The 19,393-nt window shown below is 41.4% G+C and overlaps 1 protein-coding gene across 2 annotated transcripts; it reads left to right on the top strand.

The window, feature by feature from the left end:
* The first annotated feature begins 2,815 nt into the window (after window positions 1-2,815).
* Window positions 2,816-19,253, top strand: c3h5orf22 (chromosome 3 C5orf22 homolog). Of its 2 annotated transcripts, XM_054627340.1 has the most exons (11): window positions 2,988-3,076; window positions 3,700-3,852; window positions 9,316-9,461; window positions 10,414-10,563; window positions 11,897-12,030; window positions 12,405-12,697; window positions 15,079-15,141; window positions 16,329-16,450; window positions 17,940-18,006; window positions 18,715-18,854; window positions 18,966-19,253. In XM_054627340.1, exons 2-11 carry the CDS (start codon window positions 3,760-3,762, stop codon window positions 19,120-19,122), a joined length of 1,365 nt encoding a protein of 454 aa, XP_054483315.1. In that variant the 5' UTR covers window positions 2,988-3,076; window positions 3,700-3,759; the 3' UTR covers window positions 19,123-19,253. The 2 variants fall into 2 exon arrangements, with proteins under 2 accessions (XP_054483323.1, XP_054483315.1); XM_054627348.1 differs by lacking the exon at window positions 3,700-3,852 and having other exon boundaries at window positions 2,816-3,076.
* Window positions 19,254-19,393: the final 140 nt, after the last annotated feature.

Raw genomic sequence — 19,393 nt, 5'->3', positions numbered from 1 at the left:
AGGTCATGGCAGTTGAAGGCCAAGTAGATTAAGGAAATCCTTCTTTGCGAGCCCAAGCCAAGAGAGATGAACTCATGGAAACATGCAGTGGACAAAGAGAGGAAATCATAATGCAACAAATGGAGAAAAGGAAAAGTGATGCTGCGATTGAAGCCTCAGGGGCTTAACTAGCAAAACATTTTTTTAGATCAGGATGGAATTTTTGAGAAGCCAAGGACAAAATAAACTGTTGTCATTCCTGATGCAAAGCTCAAGGAGCCCATATCATCGATGGAAAATAAAATCCACCTGTCACAATATGAAAATATCTGAAATGTTGCAGATGCAAGCAATGATAATTCCACACTACAGATTCTACAAAGACAAAATGAAAGACAACTTCCACCTCTTTATGTAAGTAAAAATTAAAAGTCTTCATGCAAGCCTACAAACAATGTTGAAAAGAAAAGTGCAAATAAAGGGCACTGAATGTAGTATCTGAAGATAGAGATACACCAAATGGGACCTCGTACAAAGCTGTTTTCACCTTTTTATATACAGCCTATGGTTTACACATGAGTGCTGAAAGAGCCTTTGAAGACATGTTGCATGAACACACAAATGTTTGATAGCTTTTGATTGCAAAGGTCTTTGATTTTACTGACCAAATTCATGAAACGTGAGTGAGTTTAATTTGGACAGAGGCTCAGGGCTCCTATGGTGAAGGGAAAGGGACACCTTCATTTGACAGGCACATCGTCTTCATCAGCAATAAGAACAAGTTATTCCAAACATTTGTGGCCAACAGATTATTTGTCATTTGTGAAGCAAAATACACAGTACAATGGCATTATATCCACACTTCACAAAATGTGGTCCAGAATTATTGTTGAAGGGCCCCTCTGGGTAGAGTCCACTATTGATGAAGGTTATCCAGAGGTCAAAAACGATATCTCTGTAAATGCAATAAGTATACAAACAGTAGTGCAGCTCATTAAGTATTACTCCGATTGGAAGAGACGCAAAACTGCAATTGCATGGATAAAGAAGATTGTTGGAATTGAGTCAAAAAAGGAAGACACTTCTGTTGGAGGCCCCGTGGGATCTCAACTACATCGACCAGGAGATGTTGTAAGCCAGCTGGTTAACTGATGACCTGTCAATTGCAAAAAATGCTAAGTTCTGCCAAAAAGAAAATTGTTAAACATGTTTATGCTCAGTTTTATTGTAATAATACTTCATTTCCTGCATTTTGGTGAAACGTTATGCCTTTATTTATGGAGGAAATGTTTTTATCCATGTGAAGGAAAACACAAAAGTCAGGCACCAGGGGAAAATTAATGTATACCATTATATAAAAATATAATGGTATACATTATATTAAGGCTCACAGGTATTCTGTGTTGCTTTCATATATTTATTCTCCTGTAGATCAACTTTTCTCATTTAATGTTATCTCTTCTTAGTCATCACACCCTAACCCTAACCTTAACCCTATGATGTTCTCTTACCTCCTCTATTGTGTCCCTTTTTCGTGTTTCTTGATCTGCCTGTGGCATTTATTCACGTCAATGAAAAAGGCATAAACCCCTGAATTTGAACAGCTCATATGTGGTTCATCAGGATTTCTGCTCATGTTCAAAACTTACTGCATACTCAAATATATCCTACAAATCTCTGTTCTCAAGAATAAAGTTGAAATATTATCAGAATTGGGTCAGAATATCTGCCAAAGCTAGCAGAAAGCTCTTCTGATCAGGGATAAATTTCACTATCCTGTGGCGCTATGTCCACACAAATGTTCAGGCAAGATCCACTTTTTCATACACATTCAAACTAGAAGTGTTATTTGGGTTTGTGCCAGTGAGCCATTAATATTATATAAGCAGCTTTTCAAATGTGAAAGAAAAAAGCCAACACAAATCCCAACTCAATATTTCATCAGGGCTGTTTCACCATCCCATTCCTACCCAGCGAGCACTGAGATGAGGGCCGTACTGTCTGCTACTGACATTCATGGCCAGCTGTGATGAAATAACCCGTTGAAGAAATCTAAGATATCATCAAATAACATTAAAGTGGCACAACAAAAGAGTCTCAAAAGTGTTCTGCATAGATCAGCAACTATGATTTTAGTTTCTAGTCAGTTTTTTTGTGTAAATTGCTGAAGTGAACACGACTGTGTTGTCAGGTGCACAGAGTGGCATTGAGACTCCTTCTCCAATCACCCCCACAGACAGCTGTTGTATTGATGGCAAGTCAGTTTCAAGTGGTTTCACATTATTTAAACGCAGAGAGACAGTGCTTTTCTTAAACACATTTTTTTTCCCACATTTTTTGGAGCTCCTGGTAATTGGCTCTGTCTGACCACATCTTGTAATCACATCACCTGATACTTATGTACTTATTTATGGATGAGAACATTCTCTTAAAATAAGCACTAATTAACTGTATTTCTTGTTTTCATATAGGTAGACGGGGCTGGGTTTGTGTGTGTATAATATATATATATATATACAGCGGGTAAAATAAGTATATATATATATATACATATAAGTATATATATAAATCAAACACAACTCATTTTATATGAATATTATACTTATGAATACATCTGCTTTATTTTAGTTTGTATCTCATGTGTTTTAACACAGTCGTGTAGAAAGTTAACTAATTATCTTGTGTAATGCTTCACAGGCGGGTAAGTTTAATAAACCTACTTTTTACAATTCTTTGTCTCCCCTTTTTTATTTATTACCGAATTTATTACCGAAAACTAGGAACCAAATCTTTTTATCCTGACTCCTGTTTCTAGTCGGACAGAAAACCATGCTGCGGCCATTTCCGGTTGTTTACTAATGTCAGTGGAGTGAATGGCTCCCGTTAGTTTTTTCTAGCAAACAAACTTTGGATAACGTGATCAAACTATGTTCTTGAGAGGGAGGAGACAGAACGGGACGTCAATGAGCTGAAGTCGAGTGTAATAATCACGTCAACGCGGGGTAAACACACGCTGTGTCCGGGAAGAATGAGCTGTGTGCCGCTGAAGAGGTCCTACAAGGAGCTGCCGGTGTGGATAGTGGAGGACCACCACGATGTAAGCCTGGCCTCCAGACATGTTAGCTTGTCTCTACAGACTTTCTACAGAATGACTTACTGTGTGTTTCCCACCTAGCTAGCTATTCTGCTGCCTGATTATCATCCCCTGATTTATTACTGACTGTGTATCAGGGATAACAACAAACAGCACGTACCGAAGTACTTACACATTACTGCTCGTTATGAAGTATTCCAAACGTTTTTTTTTATATATATCGACAGTAATTCATTTGTAATGTGAGAGCACTACTAAAGACCTGCGAGAGAATGAATGAGATTGACTTCAACATTTGGTCAGTACAAGTCTTGTGTGATCAAAACTGTTCTGGAGCCTGTGGTTACACGGAACAGCCTTATCATGGAGGCCAGCCACCATGAATGTCATTAACCAATGAGCTGTTGTTACTTGACTGTGCATGGTCAAATCTGCCCCATATTGAACGTGCTTTATAAGAGTCGTGTTCTGAGGACCGCATGCTCGTACTGACTCACAGTCATAGTATCACCTACTGACAATGGCACCAACATGGTGTGACAAACATCCTCTGATTTACATAGATTCACATTGTGTGTTGTACACTTCCACATTAACACAATGCATGTTTAACTCCTGTTCTCTAGAGCCACATGGTGTACACGGGAAGTGGTGGAAAATTTGCAATATGAAATTTCCAGAAACTCATGCACGCAGTATCTGATGGTCATGGAAACACATGGCCACGTTACCCAGCGCTCCACCAGTACAACGGACATAATGAGGGTTCAAACGCCGAGGTTTGTGTCCGTTTATTGTTATTCAGTGCGCCTGCTATCAACGAGGCTTGAGACTTGACTGATTATTATTCACTAAGCTTATTGGTATATAAAACTTATGTTCTTCTACAAAAAATATTTATTTATATTATTCTACCGCATGTTTCGTCATCTAACTCCTTCCACACTTTTCAATTTAACTTAATTCAAACTTCAAAACGTTCAGCTTCATTAGGACATGTGTGCTATTACCTTTCTCATGCATGTCCTTCATACTTTCAGAAATATTCAATGTTTTCTGCAGAATTTTCCCCAATTTCTCTTTAACCTGCTCTCTTTCCCATATGTGTACCTCTTCATACATAATTTAAGGTCATGATGACAATATTCAACACAGCCGATTGAGTTTCCCACATTGGACCTTTTCATTTCCCACTTTTACAACTCATTAATAGTCCTTCGACTGCTTTTCATACAGATTAAAGCCAGCAATCCAGTTTAGCTTCAGCTTTTCAACCAAAACGTGACATATTCGACGTTTTGGGACTTTTTCAACTTTGAAAGCCAGAACAGTGTTGCATCAGCTGTTTAAACAAAACAAAACTAAAATACTCCACAACTTTTATACAATATTGGTATTATTTAACTTTTCAGTGACATTCATACCAATTAAACCGATTCCCACTTTACTAACTCTTCCTAATTATGTAACCCTCTACTTTACCCTCACATTTAATCAAGTGATGCAGGTTAGCATCAGCTTTTCAACGGACTTTGATGTATTTCACATCTTTCTTGCATTATTGTTATTAATCAACTCTTACAGCCAGCAATTCAGTACAGTGCAGCTTTTCAGCATACATTCACGACACAATTTCTTAAGCAATTGCATTCTCTAGTCTCCACTTATTGTCCTTTTTTCCATCACAATTTGTTTTGCTTTGCTTCTCCTTTTGCTGCTCTGCCAACAAATGCTCAAAATATACAATCAAATGTTCGAAATGTTATTAGTGTTCAAAGAGATTAGCCTGGACATTTACACGAAAAATTGCAAAAAACTTTCCGCAAGAGAATAGAAGGAGTAGGACATGAAGAGAGCTATAAAACATTCCTCTTTGGTTACAAACCAATTCGCCATACTTAAATGTAGAAAAATTGGACAAAATGGGCATTTTGATGTCTAGCACAGTTTTCAAGAATTCAGTTTGTAAAATTTTCAGACTGTTTCAGATTTTATAATTGGTGTGTATTTAAAGGTCTGTTTAGGGAGTGGTTGACATCACAGCTAGAGTGGGAAGGAGCTGTAAAACTTTCTGGACTGTTTCCTGAACACTTCTGCTGGTCGAAGATATCTTACTATTGAACCAGACAAACTTCCACATTTGACTCTAAGGTGCCTGAAAGTGAGAATTCCAAGCAACTGCCCCATAGAAGTCAATATCAACAGGGACATGGTATTTCTCGAGAGCTGGATCTGAAAGATGGGGTCTTGGGGGACAGGATCAGGAGTCAGGACTGTTCGATTGTCTTACCTGATAGTAAAACTTGTTCAGGTTGTTTGCCAGACGCTGGTCGTTCATGGAGGGGTTGCTTTAGGCTTGACAGAAGCAGAGTCACTGGTTTGCACTTTCTCAGAGTTCCCACGTTTAACATCTCTCACTGCTTTGCTAAACCTGTATTTTGTCTCCCTAAACCTGTCCCTTTAAGAATGGTTTGCAATTTATGAAAAAATATTCCAGATCAGGAGAACAGTGCTGCAGAATCACTGTCGCATCGTTACACAAGGCACTGTTGGAATAAAAACAGATTCCTCCAACTTTTGATTTGCTGGAGTTCTCTGCATCCTGATCCACTCTGAACAGGTGGACCCTGCCAGCTAAAGGGCTGAGGTGATGTCATTCCACAGAGCTAATTCTCTGTGAAGCATTAAACAGACGATGAAGAAAAGTGTCTGTTTTTCTCCACCAGCTGGAGTTCGTCAAGTTTGTTGCACAGTAAACACACTTTGGAAAGAAATATCTCTGATAGCAGTGTTCGAAATGCACGACATGAGGGAGAAGAACAAGCGCACCGGCTGGTTTGTTATTTACAATCGATCACCTAGCCAAAGTCCTTGTATGTGTAACGTACTTGGCAATAAACAGCTTCTGATTCTGATTCAGATTCTGGTTTCTCGCTCCTGTTGCGTTTCACTGCATGGACAAAGGTGAACGCACCTTTGACCAGAATATCCTATAATTCCATGGACTGCAAGAGAAAAGTGGGAAGTAATTTCTCTGGAGTTGATGATTATGAACCCATCTTTGTTGAAGAGCTGATTGAGTTGCACAAATGGGACCTCTACACGGGTCAACACATTTGCCCTGTTTGCACTGTTTGACCTTTTAGCACTGTTAGCACCGTTAGCACCGCCACCTGTGAGCTGCCGGCTCAGCTGTCGCAATGTTGAGAATAGGAATCTCCAAACTTGTATTTAGCATCTTTAAGATACTATGCCGTTATACATCAGCTTATTAATGGATATGTGACTTACATATCATGTGTATGTTGTAGATGCTTTACAGTATAGTTTTCCATTAGGACCAAGTGTTACTGATTTCATCACAGTCACCAATGTCCGTTTTGCCACAACATGGAATTTGTAATAGCGTCTTTAACTAAATAAACACAAGTTTGGTTTAGCACACACCTACTTATGTTTTCTGTTTTAACACACACGAGGACGAGGGAGATAGAACACCCGATGGAGTCGCTCACACACAGTTTATACTGTCGATGGTTACATACAAGCAACCTCTTGCTTTTCATTTTGGCACCCATGTTAACAGGTGAGAGAAACCACACAACTGAACGAGCAGCCGCTGAACCTCTGTGGCCGGTACACATGTGGTGTGTACACTGCAGCACTGCTGCTGACAGCCCTCAACAGATGCTCAAGGTCCATATGTCTTTAGTACAGTCCTGATCCCTGTTTTTAAGCTCTTGGTTCACATGGGTTAAGATGTAAAATGTTTTGTCAGCTTTGGCTTTCTTTAAAGAAAATTATTTTTAAGTTACTGTAATATAAATCCATTTTTGGCTGTGGTGAAAAACAGAAAAAAACATTGAAATTAAAAAACAAACCGTGAATATGTGAAAAAAGACATTTTTGCAAATATCCTGTATTACTGAGATCCCCGCTCAGCAATACAGTAAACTCACAATTCAAAAGTAAGTTACTAGGCTACTAACTCTGAGTCAATTACATTCCACTTACATTATGGGGCAGGCTCCTCCTCCAAACACATGTAGGTCTATAGCTCCTTCTATCTGTTTAAAATGAAAAAAGGTTGCTTTCTTCAGTTATGTTCCTCACACTGCCAATTCAGTGAATATGGTAGACTTAAATGTATTTTTATTTAAAAAAGTAAAAAAAATAAGAAATATTGTCATTAGTAGTTTTAATGATGTATTATAATCTGCTTAGAACTAGTGTTAGGAAGTTAAACAGCTCATATTTCATCTCTAATATCTACTTTATATTAATGTGAAAAAGTTTCTCATCAACACTACATTTTACAAGTTAACATTGAACACATGGTAACATTTCATTTGTGGAATAATCATTTTCGCTGAACAGATCCTCCCGCGACCCTTAACAGGATAAACAGTTAGGGATATTGAATAAATGAATGAATGGATGAATGAACAGATCCTGAACGCATCACAATGTAACTGAACGGAACCCTGCGTATGTTAGCTTAGCTGTGCTGCCACCTTTACTAGCTCTCATCCTGTCAGTTTCAACTGGTTTGTTGTTCACAGTGTAACATTATCAGGGATAGGGTTCATATCTCTTTACTGAATATTGGCCGATAACGATCGTCAGTAAAACACTGTGATAGTTAAGTGCAATTAAACCGCAGTTCACATAGAACTTTTATCTCGTTTGTGATGTTGACGGCCAACTTTTCACCTCACAGTCAAACAACTTCATGTGCTTCACATTGTCTCTAAATCAGATGTTGCAGGTGATTTAACGCACCAACACATCTGCAGCTTTGTCACGCGGTGCTGTCTGGTTCTGGTTCTGTCACAGCAATATTCCATCAAGCTTCAAGTAGCGATAAACAGGCCCTCATACACGGGGGAAGTTAATCTTTGTCGAATAAGGCTGGCTTTGTGTTGCCAGTAGGTGGCTCTGTGACTATAACCCAATATGGGTGTTTACGTGCCTTTAAAGCCTGGACTCTTATCCAGCATGTGAAATTTGGGGCATATTGGGCAAAATAATGTCAAGTTCCCACAGCTTCCTGTGTCATGGGGAAACTATTCATTTTCTCACCACAACAATGCCGCAGCTGATCTTTGAGTAGGTGTTGAGACTCTGCTGACCAAAGTTGAGATGGATGTTGAATCCTCTAAGGTTTTTCAAAAGGTTCCATACCTGTAAAGGGCCTTTTGTCAAATGACCTATGACATAATCGTTAGTTATTAACTGTTGCTTCGCAATTTAGCGTCACATTATCCAGAGGGCTATACAATCCAAATTTGAAACAAATCTGATAAACCCTCTAGGAGGAGTTTTTTTTAAAGTTTGCTTAAAGTACTTGAAAACAGCCCAAAATTCATAACGGCCGACTTCCGGTTTGGAATGAGAGTCTATATGAAATATGTCTAAAATCCTGAGAGCAATATGCATTCCAGCTGTCATGAATATTGGAGCAAATATGTCCCAACTACAGCCTTCATACATTAGGGCGGCTTCGGGGCCTGCCAAACATGGATGAGTCCAATCACTCTATATTCTCTCGATGTTGACAGGTTTTGATGTTCGTGCCAAGTTTCATGCCATTTTCAGAATACCAAGGGCATCAAAAATGAATGGGCACAACGTGCATCCTAAAGTCCTCTAATGAAAATGTATGATCTAAATCTAACATGGCTGACTTGCTTTCAGGCGAAATGTTTTCAAAAATTTCAAGATGTTCATCAAAGGAACTTTATCCCCTACTCTGTTGTGTGATGGCGGGCTATGGAGCCTGGTGGCCACGACCGAGCCCATCTTATTTTCACCAGCGTGTGCCAACTGTGTAACTTTGTGAGCATCCCAAGCCCCTCAAAAATGCGATTGAGTAGCAGAAAAATAATAATCTCTAGAAAAACAGTATGTTCCTCACAGCTCCAGTGCCAGGGACCTTTCAACCCGGGCACTTAATGCTTGGGCCCTAAATATATGTAATGCAACAAATATTATAAATGTGTTTATTTCTGGGAGCACATTTTTGCGTCTTGTTGTTGCTTTTTATACATTAAAGAGTGAATGACATGTTATGTAAAGTTCTTCAACGACTAGAAGACGCTATACAAATACAAGTATACAAGTCGATTAACCGTGTACCATACCAATGACTGGCTTCCAAATAGCTAAGATACTATACCAGTTTACTCATTACATATAACTGTGTCAAAGATGTTAACATTTCTTTTTTTACTTTTTACCAGGTGGTGGGCCATATTTATCGTGCCATTGCATCAAGACACCTTCCACTGAAGAACATAAAGATGATTCATTTAGACTCCCATCCTGATCTGCTCATCCCCGTCAACATGTCTGCTGACACAGTGTTTGATAAGGAGAAACTCTTCAGGTAGGATTTTGTATCAAACACAGTTACAAACCAAGTACAATCCAATCCAACATTTGCCGATATTTACCTTGCTGACTATAAATGTTAAATATTTGCCTATAGACCGTTGACAGTGGCCAATGTTTATCTGTTGTGGTGCATTGATTTAGTGCCGGCTACATTTTGTGTTGGTTATTTACGTGCTGTCTCGGGAAACAGTTACCAGCTGCATATTTGAAGAAGAAGCCACTGGATGATGATGATGATTTTGGCATGACGACGGGTGTCGTGATCACATGTGATTTGTGTAAAAAAATAAATTAAAAAAGTCGGCCATGTGGAAGTATTACAGATCGGCAAAACTACCCTGTACAAGATGAATTAAAATAGGCTACGGGTAGGATGTGTTACTTGAAGCCTCAGTCCAACACCCAGTGCGTTTACAGTGGGAATGTGTCCATGCCGTGAGGCCCCTATGCAGCAGTCTGTCACCCATACTGGGATCCAGTCATGAGCAGCTGGACGTCAGGCAGAGGATACGTTAAACAAATGTTTCTGTCATTGATGGATTTTTTTAACAATTACTTTGCTTTGACTATGCTTTGAAACCTTTGTGTAAGGGAAACATTTCACAGCATAAACAAAGCTAAATGTAACTGGTCTGACAGAGTGCGTTGTCATGGTAACATGGGGACAACTCCTACAAGAAAAGAGAAAGTTAAAAGAACAGAACTTGTCGGGCAATGTTGAGATAATATGCTGTATGTAAAATGTATTTGATAATCAAAGGGTCATCAAATTCAAACTATTATTAAGCAACTTTAAAGCGAAAGGCAGGCCAAGAAGTAAAGGATTCAGGGTGATTCTCCCATATAGACCATCTTCTACTCTGCTAGGATGGAAGGATGTTCTAAAAGTCAAACTGTTATATTGTGTTGGACTTCAACAATCATTGTATGTTTGTTTTTTTCAGTGAGTTGAGTATAGAAAACTGGATCATGCCCATGGTTTATGCTGGCCATGTGTCATGTGTGTCGTGGCTGCATCCATACTGGGCCCAGCAGATCAGAGAGGGGGAGCACAGGATGGCTGTAGGAAGAGACTCCTCCACCTCCACCATCAGGTAGGATATACACTAAACCAGACTCGGCATCGCACTTCAAGGATTCAAGGATCATTTGCATCACATGCAAGACGAATTGCTGTTGTAGCCCATTTTCAACACATGACAAACACAACTAAAACTAAAACAGTACTACATTCCTGTACTGCATTTTTTTTTGTTGCATCTGGAGGAATGTAAACAGCAGCAACAAAAATAATTCTCTGGACAGATAATATGGCCGACATGAGGAAAACATTGTCCATCTACTTTGACTGTGGTTAAGCACCAAGCATCATGATGTAAACACTGAGTCCACCTCCTCTTGTCCCACTGGAGTCCTGCTCTCTGTCCGTCGTTTCACCCGTCAAGTACAGTTTGATCCGGGGTGAACGATGGAGCCAGGTGTCTGTGAAGATGTTGGGTCAACAGTCACCGATCTACCACTGCTGGGTTGGCCTGAAGTCTTATTTCATCCATCTCACTTTTCTGCGACCAGACATCGGAAAGCCAGCAGAAGGCTGGGTAGTTGCATAGCTTTAGGTCCTAGCTGGGTTAGCTTAGCTTCCATCTCCCCTCTCCTCCCTGGGGCAGTTTAGTGCCGTTTGGTTTGGCAGGTCAAACATCTTTGGGAAATCCTCTGTTGCTTTATCAGAGGACCTTATCCTGTGGACCATAGCTGTTGCCTCCACATGGCTCTCAACCGACGGCGGCTAGCACAAAAGAGGAAGGGCATCGTATCTGTGGCAACATCGTGGGCGTGACGGCGTTATCAGCTGTGGACCATCAAAGCACAGAGAAGCTCGATAACAGCACACATAGAGGGAGCAGGAATTTACAAACTGGGCGTCTGTGGCTTTGAGGTGGAACAGGTTGTCTTCCCTTTGGAAGATCAGCGGTTCGATCCTGGTTAGATCTTCCAGTCCATGTTGATGCTGTGCCATGGGTGTATGAATGTGAATTATTTCAGTCCTGAATGGCAGGTGTCACCTTGCATGCCATCAATGTATAAATGTGTGTGAATTAAAAATGATAGTATGTGCTTTGAGAATTCCTCCCACACAGGTGTTTTTGTTGCCTTAATAGACGGATTAGACTCAGGACTGTTAGGGCAGTACGACTCTCCCTGTTATCATTGTGTTACATATGAGTTTTGTGACTTAATGTTGCTCCAACACAGCTCCACCCAGCTTTAGCCAGATCTGAGGTCGTTGAGCCAGAATAATTGTAACCACCTTAGTAGATATACAGGACCCGTTAAATGTAGAACAGATTGTTTTTTCTTGTCCTTTCTCTTTGGTTTGTCATGAACTTCACTTTGTTTCTGAGTTTCTGCCCTCTACTCTCTGTGCAGGGTGACCAGTACAGACAACTACTTCCTCAGTGATGGTCTGTATCTGTCAGAGAAGCAGTTGGAGAACTCCAAACCTTTCAGGCTGAATGTAGTCAAAGTCAATCCTGTTCAACCAAGTCACGGATCACCTACAGGTGAGGAATGAGCCCCTAAGGGCAGGTGGAAAGTAGAGAGATTGGTAACATGATTACTCAGCTATCCAACCAGAAAGGCTTTTGTTCTTTACCACCTGTGGGGGGCGGACACTTTTAATAGGCCTTCCTATCTTTTCCATGCACTTCCTACATGCTGCACTCAGATTTTATGTGGATATACTCCCAAAATATCATAAATATTAAAACAACATTTTTTTATATTCAAATTTCTTTTTTTTTTATCACTTTATGATTTACTAGTATTATTATTTTTTTTAACTAACATTATATTCCAGATTATAACTCCATTCACTAATGGGCATGAACACCTTTCCATTTAACTCTGTTAACTGCTTTTCTGTGTGACATTTCAGGAAAGAAAACTGGAGATGACACAGAGAGATGGTTTGCCAAGAAACCCCGTACAGAATGCAGTAAAGCTGGGGAGGCCAGCTGCTCTGAGCCCCTCTCTAGATGTACTGACTTACTGCAACAGGGAGAGGGCAGCAACATGTCAAGCTTGGGTGATGATGATGACGAGGAAGGATCCACCACTTACGTTGTTAAAATAATTTCTGCTATTCTTAGTGAGACAGACCCATACATCTTGGACATTGATTTGGATTTCTTCTCATGTAAGAATCCCTTCAAGGAATTATACACACAGGTACCTCCCACATTTACACCTCTAGTTTTGTAGTTGCTCTAGCTGCAGATGTGATTGCTTAACCATGCTGGTCCTACCACTTTTGTCCAGAGGGGCCGCACAAAATGTGTGTTCCCTGGAGGTTACAATATTACCACCCTAGTGCTCGGGTAGTTTTCTACTTGATTCCATGGGTGATATTATTTTCCAATTACAAGCACGGGTTCGCCCATTGAGAATTGAAGGATGTGCCTACTCGAACACGTGGGAACCCACCACAGTGCATAAGGCGGAACACTTTGCTGCTCAACATCCTACACCCCGTTTTTAGGGATGGTAGGAGCAGCAGGGCCTCCTTGGTAGAGGGCTCCCCCTGTGAGGATAGAAATAGGGTTACAATATCGTAACCTTTGTGAATTCACACCCTGCCGTGACATAACATCGACCCAACCACACACATCCTGACCGACTAAGGGTTAGTTTGCCAGAGCCAACCTACTGCTTTATAGCCTAGGCCGCCTGACAGAGAAGTAAGGGGCCCCAGCCAACCCACATAGTACCTAACTGAACTGGACAGACCCAAGGTGCAACACCACCGACACAAACCCACCCTTTTTCACCATTCCTGTGTCGTCCCAGGGAGCACAGACCCTAAAAACAGCCCCACCGTACACATATCCTCGACACTCATCACAGCAAACATAGCTGCCGACACTGCTGCGTGCGCAGACCTTGGTGGAAGGGTTTCTTCCCAACTGCCTATAGGCTTGCAGCGCACAAAGAGATAGAGTTAGTTCACATACTCGCTTAGCTGAGGTCAGCACAAGCACAAACACCAAAACGTTCCATAAGAGGTTGGCCAAGGACCCTCCTGTCTCCAAGACCCTTGTGGGAGAGATAAATGGCTGCTGCATGCACTTTAACAGTGGCATGAGACAGCCCTCTATCCACCAAACACTGCAAAAAAGGAAAATATGGACTCAACTTCAAAGGACATAGGATCTAGCCTCCTTTCCTGGAATCATGACCACATTGCCTAGTAACATGCTATGGTGGATCCCACTATAGCCGCCTGGATGATCTCAAGCACAACCCCAAAATACTCCACATTTTGGCTTGGAGGCTGCTTTTGGTCCAGCTGATCCTGAACCCCAACTTGGTTTTAAGATAAGTTTGGCTGTTTGAAACACAGTGGCTGCAGCATCGTCTCCACCCATCTGATGAAGGTGCAGGGGGCCACGGAGGAGCTGAACGGCACCTTGTTGTACTTGTGTGCCCCTGGAAGGCAAAACGCAAGAAATTCCTTTGGTTCGGAGCAACCTGGAGAAGAAAGTCATAATCCTTTAAGTCGACGGTGAACCATCACCCGGCTGAACCAGTTCCAGCAACTTCCTTATGGTCAGCAAAAATAATGTTTTGCGTGGCAAGGCGCTGCTTTAGGCCTGAGATCCCGGTCTTCTTTGGAGCCAGAAAGAATGTGGACAAAAAAACCTCTGTCTGTCTTTAGTAGGGACCACAGGTTTAAGCTGGAGGGAAGGGTGGGCAAAACAGCCGGTGTGAGTTCTTTGACACTTGGCAGACGGAACGTCATATTCAGTCCAGTTGAACTCAACTAGACGTCATGGGAAGCTGGAGAGGGTAGAGGAATAAGCTCTTTGAAAAACGTTATTTGTTTTAATCAACGAGTGAGTGAAATGTCGTCGCGTCATGGTGGGGCCTGGGACACGCGGCCCTCTCCGTGGACATGCACCCTGCCCATAGACATGTTTCTGCGTTGAGCCCTCTGAACTCAGCTGAATCCACTGGCTGCTCATCACCGCTCTGTTCATGCTCCCTGCTGAGGCTTCCGTAAGATCCGTCCCCGCTATGAGGTCGGGACATGACAGGCATCCGTGGAGAAAGCCAGTCAGTGGGCAAATGGCGTTCACTGAAGTGAAAAAGGATGTGTTGTGTTGACTTTCATACTGTGGGGTTCACACGTATGCTGGCAGGGACGTCTTCATTGTGATAGATATCGCCTAAACTAGCAATGTAAGGTCATGTCACATGATCAAATAGAGCCTTAACCATGATTGCTGGTTAACACATATCAACCAGCAATCATCAGTGCCTGTCTTTATATGACAAAAATATAAAAAAACCTACATACAATATACAAGTTGATGAGCATAATCATATTAGGCCCCAAATTCACAATTTTACACAGGTGATGATCCAGTCTTTCACCTGTTTATCCCATTTAGTTAAAACAACATACCAGTGATGGACTGAAGCACACCAATTGTGTTTGTACATTTAAACTATGTCCGGCTACACAGAGGCCTCTCTGTAGTTTAATGCAATATATGGCACCTTGAACTGATCTACGCTCCATGTTGTCGGTATGTCTTGTCTGTGTCAAGGAAGAGTACGACATCCTTAAGGAGCTCTACAACTTCAGAGGACCCAGCCCTGATCCTGACGAGGTCAGACTTTGTTTTATGAATCTCTTTTAACCAAAGATGGTATTAAGTCCACCCCCACCAACCACCATCTTATACACACACACACACACACACACACACACACACACACACACACACACACACACACACACACACACACACACACACACACACACACGGACTATATCACTTTACATACATTCATACTCTGATGCCATGCAAGGTGCTACCTGCCCATCAGGACTATCGGAGCATTCACACACCGCTGGCACAGTGGTTCTGTGGCACAGTTGATGTGGCACAGGTGTTGATGAGTCCTTGCTTGCCCAAGGACACATAAACACCTGCTGAGTTGATGTGTCAGGTGGCTGTGTTATATCACTAGCAGCCCCTACCGGCCAGAGGAAGGTTAAGAGTGATCAATGAGGAGTCAGCACACAGTCAATGGCAGTAACAAACAGGTTATAAAAGGTGTTTTGACAAAGTGTGAATCACGACAACGAGAGGTCCCTGAGCATGCAGCCGGAGGAGCCGTGGACAAACACAGAGGTGTATGAGCTCACTGCATTAGAGAAACCTGTTAAGTCTAGTTTAAAATATATGTATGTAAAGAATATGCTGTATCCCTGGCTCTGCATACTGTATCAATACATGTTGAAGGTAACAACACCTATGTCAGAATCTAAATTGGTGTAAAAGCTTTAGGACCTTGATCATTGTATGTGGTTGTATGACTTTCAGACAGACAGACCCCCCGACAGTGAGAGTAGATACCAGTTACTCCTTTACCATAGTTCTCCACACAGGAGAACCACGGGGTTGTTGCTTTAGTCCCTTACTCCATCCACAAGTCGTTTCACATATGACTGTGTTGCCAAATGTCATGATAACAGCATCATGAAATTTGCTGATGAGATCAGACTCCTTCTCAATGGATATGTCCCATAAATACCCTGGTCAGGTTCTGTCAGGCTACCATATAGAGAGCATCCTTACTGATAGCATACTGGTGTGGTTTGGCAACCTGACTGACTTACTTACACCATCTTTACTTTAGGAGTACATAGTAGTGTTGTAATCTTTATTACAATGACGGTACAGAAGAATTTGTAGAGTAGTTTTAGTGCATTGTTCTGTAACTTGTGTGTGTGTTTCTCTCTCTTTCTCTCTTTCTTTTGCTCTCTTTCTCCCTCTCTCCCTCTCTCCAGGAGGAGCTGGATGAGTGTGTGGATCGCCGCGTACATCAGTTAGAAGACCTAGAAGCAGCATTTGCTGATCTGCTGGAGGACGATGGGGAAGAGACGGTTACACGCTGGGCCAGCAACCCTGGGTAAAGTTTCTCAACATGCCGCCTCAGCACTGGTGTTAATCTAACCGTTAGAGAGACACATCTGAAATCTCAGTTGACTTGTAAGTATACTAAAAAAGTATTTATTAGGTACTCCAGGGATGACGTATTTTTTTAGGCCCAAAAAGAGTGTAATCCGGGTGATGCTATTCCAAAAGTTAGTACTGATGGTGGTTTATTTATATGTAAAAGTACATCAAAATATTTCGTCCCTAAAAATCATGGTGATTATCATTTTGGACACTGTAGACAGGTAGCCAGTCAATCACACAGCTGACACATAGAGTCAGACAACCATTAAACTACGAGCAATTTAGACTCAACCTGTCCCGCCTGTAGACTGTGGACTGTAGACGTCACATTACATTACATTACATTACATTACAGTCATTTAGCAGACGCTTTTATCCAAAGCGACTTACAATCAGTAGTATATTACATATCATTCACCCATTCACACACTGATGACAGGCTACCATGCAAGGTGCCACCATCAGACTCTAACTAACATTCATGCAACATCCAGTCCACACCGATGGCAAGCCTTTGGGAGCAACTTGGGGTTAAGTGTCTTGCCCAAGGACACATCAACTGCTGAAGCCGGGTATCGAACCACCGACCCTCTGATTGGAGAACTACCTTGCTCTTCACTACGCCACAGCCGCCCATGTAGACTGTGGGGAGAAGCTAAAGGAAGCCAGAACCTTCTTGTTGTGAGCTGATAGTACTAACTGCTGAATGAGTGAACGAGGGAGTTAATTCAGACACAGTCCAGGGCTCTGGACTCTGGGATCTGTATGGTCTATTTGACTCTAAATGCACCATAATTTACTAAATTAACATCATACTGTATTGAAAAAGACTTAAACTAGAGATTGAGACCATAAACTCATGTTTACAATGTTTACTGAGGGAATAAATCAAGAGAGAAGTAGAGTCATTTTCTCATAGACTTCCATACAACCAGAGGAGTCGCCCCCTGATGGTCTGTAAAGAGAATGCACGTTTGAGACATTTCCCCATTGGCTTCTATTTTCAGAACTAAAGGTTGCTGGATGCTTAATACCTGCTGTGAACAGGGCTTGTAGTACTGATGGTGGTTGTTATGCAGCGTAATCAGAGAGATGTTAAGCAGTACATTCTGTACACACCCACACAGTCCTGTAACGGGTCCAACACGTCAAACAGAGCCAACACTCCTTTACCGGTGATCCATGTGTGTTATGGGAAGATTAAGTAATTTCTTTACTCACTATGTACTAGACAATCAGTAGCCCACTCTATTGACATTTCTGACACTCATGAAACATGATGATCATCACTGACTGATGAGCTGCGGCAGGACTGTAACTGTTGCATTGAAGAAGGGCAGAGCCTTGCATTGTGTGCCTGTTAGCATAAAGTCTATGTCGTTAGAATATTTTAGGTAGGAGTGTGTTACCTTACTTTTTTTTCTCTCATGTGATTTCAGCATGGCTCCATTAGCCAAACTGGTTTCCAGTTTGAAGTCAAGAAATCTGTGCCCTGATTATGAAATGGTAAGAAAGTTCATGCACGTATGTACTACAGTTATATATGCCCCTGATACAACAACTATTACACAAACTGTTATTAGAGCTGAGAATCTCCAGTGGCTGATTACTCTTATGAATCAGCTTTCAATGACTCTCGCTGAATCTTAATAATGTCGCATCATGTGGTAGCTAGAGCAACAGCAGACTGGTGAGTGTTTGAATGGCGTCTCTCTATCTGAGCATGTTTAAATGACAACAAAACGCAGTAAAGACTCACTCAGCTGTATTTTTAGGTACATTATTTTCGACATTGTTTTAGGATCATAGGTGTTTTTCAGTCATGTCTCTTACACAGCCTGCTTTTATCCACATGGATGTTTGCCTGATGAAGACCTTAAAGACTGCAACATTGGGTTGGAAGGGGGTTACTCAAAATGACAGTTGGACATTCAACTTTCCATGTGATGTAAATGAAACATTCAAAAACAATTTGGTAATTTAGAATGATGGTACAGTGCCTTTCAAAGTACAGGCATAAATAACTCATTCAAATGACATATATCAAGTTTCATACTGGTGTATTGTTTTATTTGCACTCTTATTTTGTATGACTTTTTATCTGATCTCACTGCTTCTCTCCTCTTCCTTGTTTTCTCCTTTGGTCCCTTCTGATTTTTTTTGGACACTCTCCCCTCTTCAACCCTCCTGCTCTCTCCATCTGTTCTCCCTCAGGTCCATCAGGCAGGGCTGACCTGTGATACCGTTGAGCTGCCTCACCACATCAGCACTGATGAGGAGATCGACAGACTAATCTCAGCAGTACAGCTGTTTCTGAAGGCTGTGCCCAAACCTACACTGGTTACTATGTCCAGGTCAATAATACAGCCACACATAGTTGGGATTTGAATTTGAGCCCCTCTTGTTAAAGGTATAATAGTAAAGGAAGAGGGGTTTAATGTGTTTGTTACCGTGTGTGTTTTCAGGTCCAGTCTAGATGAATACTGTCCGGTCGAGCAGGTGGATTTTGTCCAGAGCAGAGTTCTGGCTGTGTTGGAGGGCCTGTATGGACCACTGGACGTTCACAAAGACTACGAAAACAGCAGCATCGAGACTCAGGACTGCCAACCAAAGGCCTCTTAACAAACACATGCATACACACGTCACTTTTGGATTCAGTGGATGTACCGTTTGATAAAGACAGCCGCATAAAAAAATGACACTTCAGATGATGTTTCAATGAATCTGTAATTAAATTTATATCTTATCACCAAAAGCTGTAACATGTTTTTTGTAGTGCTTTCTCATCCACAAAAGAAATCGTGCGGGTTTATGAAGATGTATCAGTAAAACGATAATAACAATGGATCAAATTACTATTAAAAAGGGCCCCTGGCAGCAATGAAAAACTATC

The sequence above is a fragment of the Anoplopoma fimbria genome, chromosome 3 (assembly GCF_027596085.1).
Source record: "Anoplopoma fimbria isolate UVic2021 breed Golden Eagle Sablefish chromosome 3, Afim_UVic_2022, whole genome shotgun sequence".
NCBI lineage: Eukaryota > Metazoa > Chordata > Actinopteri > Perciformes > Anoplopomatidae > Anoplopoma > Anoplopoma fimbria.
The sequence above is the reverse complement of the archived record's forward strand: the minus strand, read 5'-3'. Positions and strand labels throughout refer to the sequence as shown.

Excerpts from the sequence above, each read along its gene's own strand:
- c3h5orf22 (XM_054627340.1), top strand. The coding sequence starts at position 3,760 with ATGCACGCAGTATCTGATGGTCATGGAAACACATGGCCACGTTACCCA. Across the intron at positions 12,031-12,404 it reads AAGTCACGGATCACCTACAG|GAAAGAAAACTGGAGATGAC; the intron begins GTGAGGAATGAG and ends GTGACATTTCAG. Across the intron at positions 18,855-18,965 it reads ACACTGGTTACTATGTCCAG|GTCCAGTCTAGATGAATACT; the intron begins GTCAATAATACA and ends GTGTGTTTTCAG.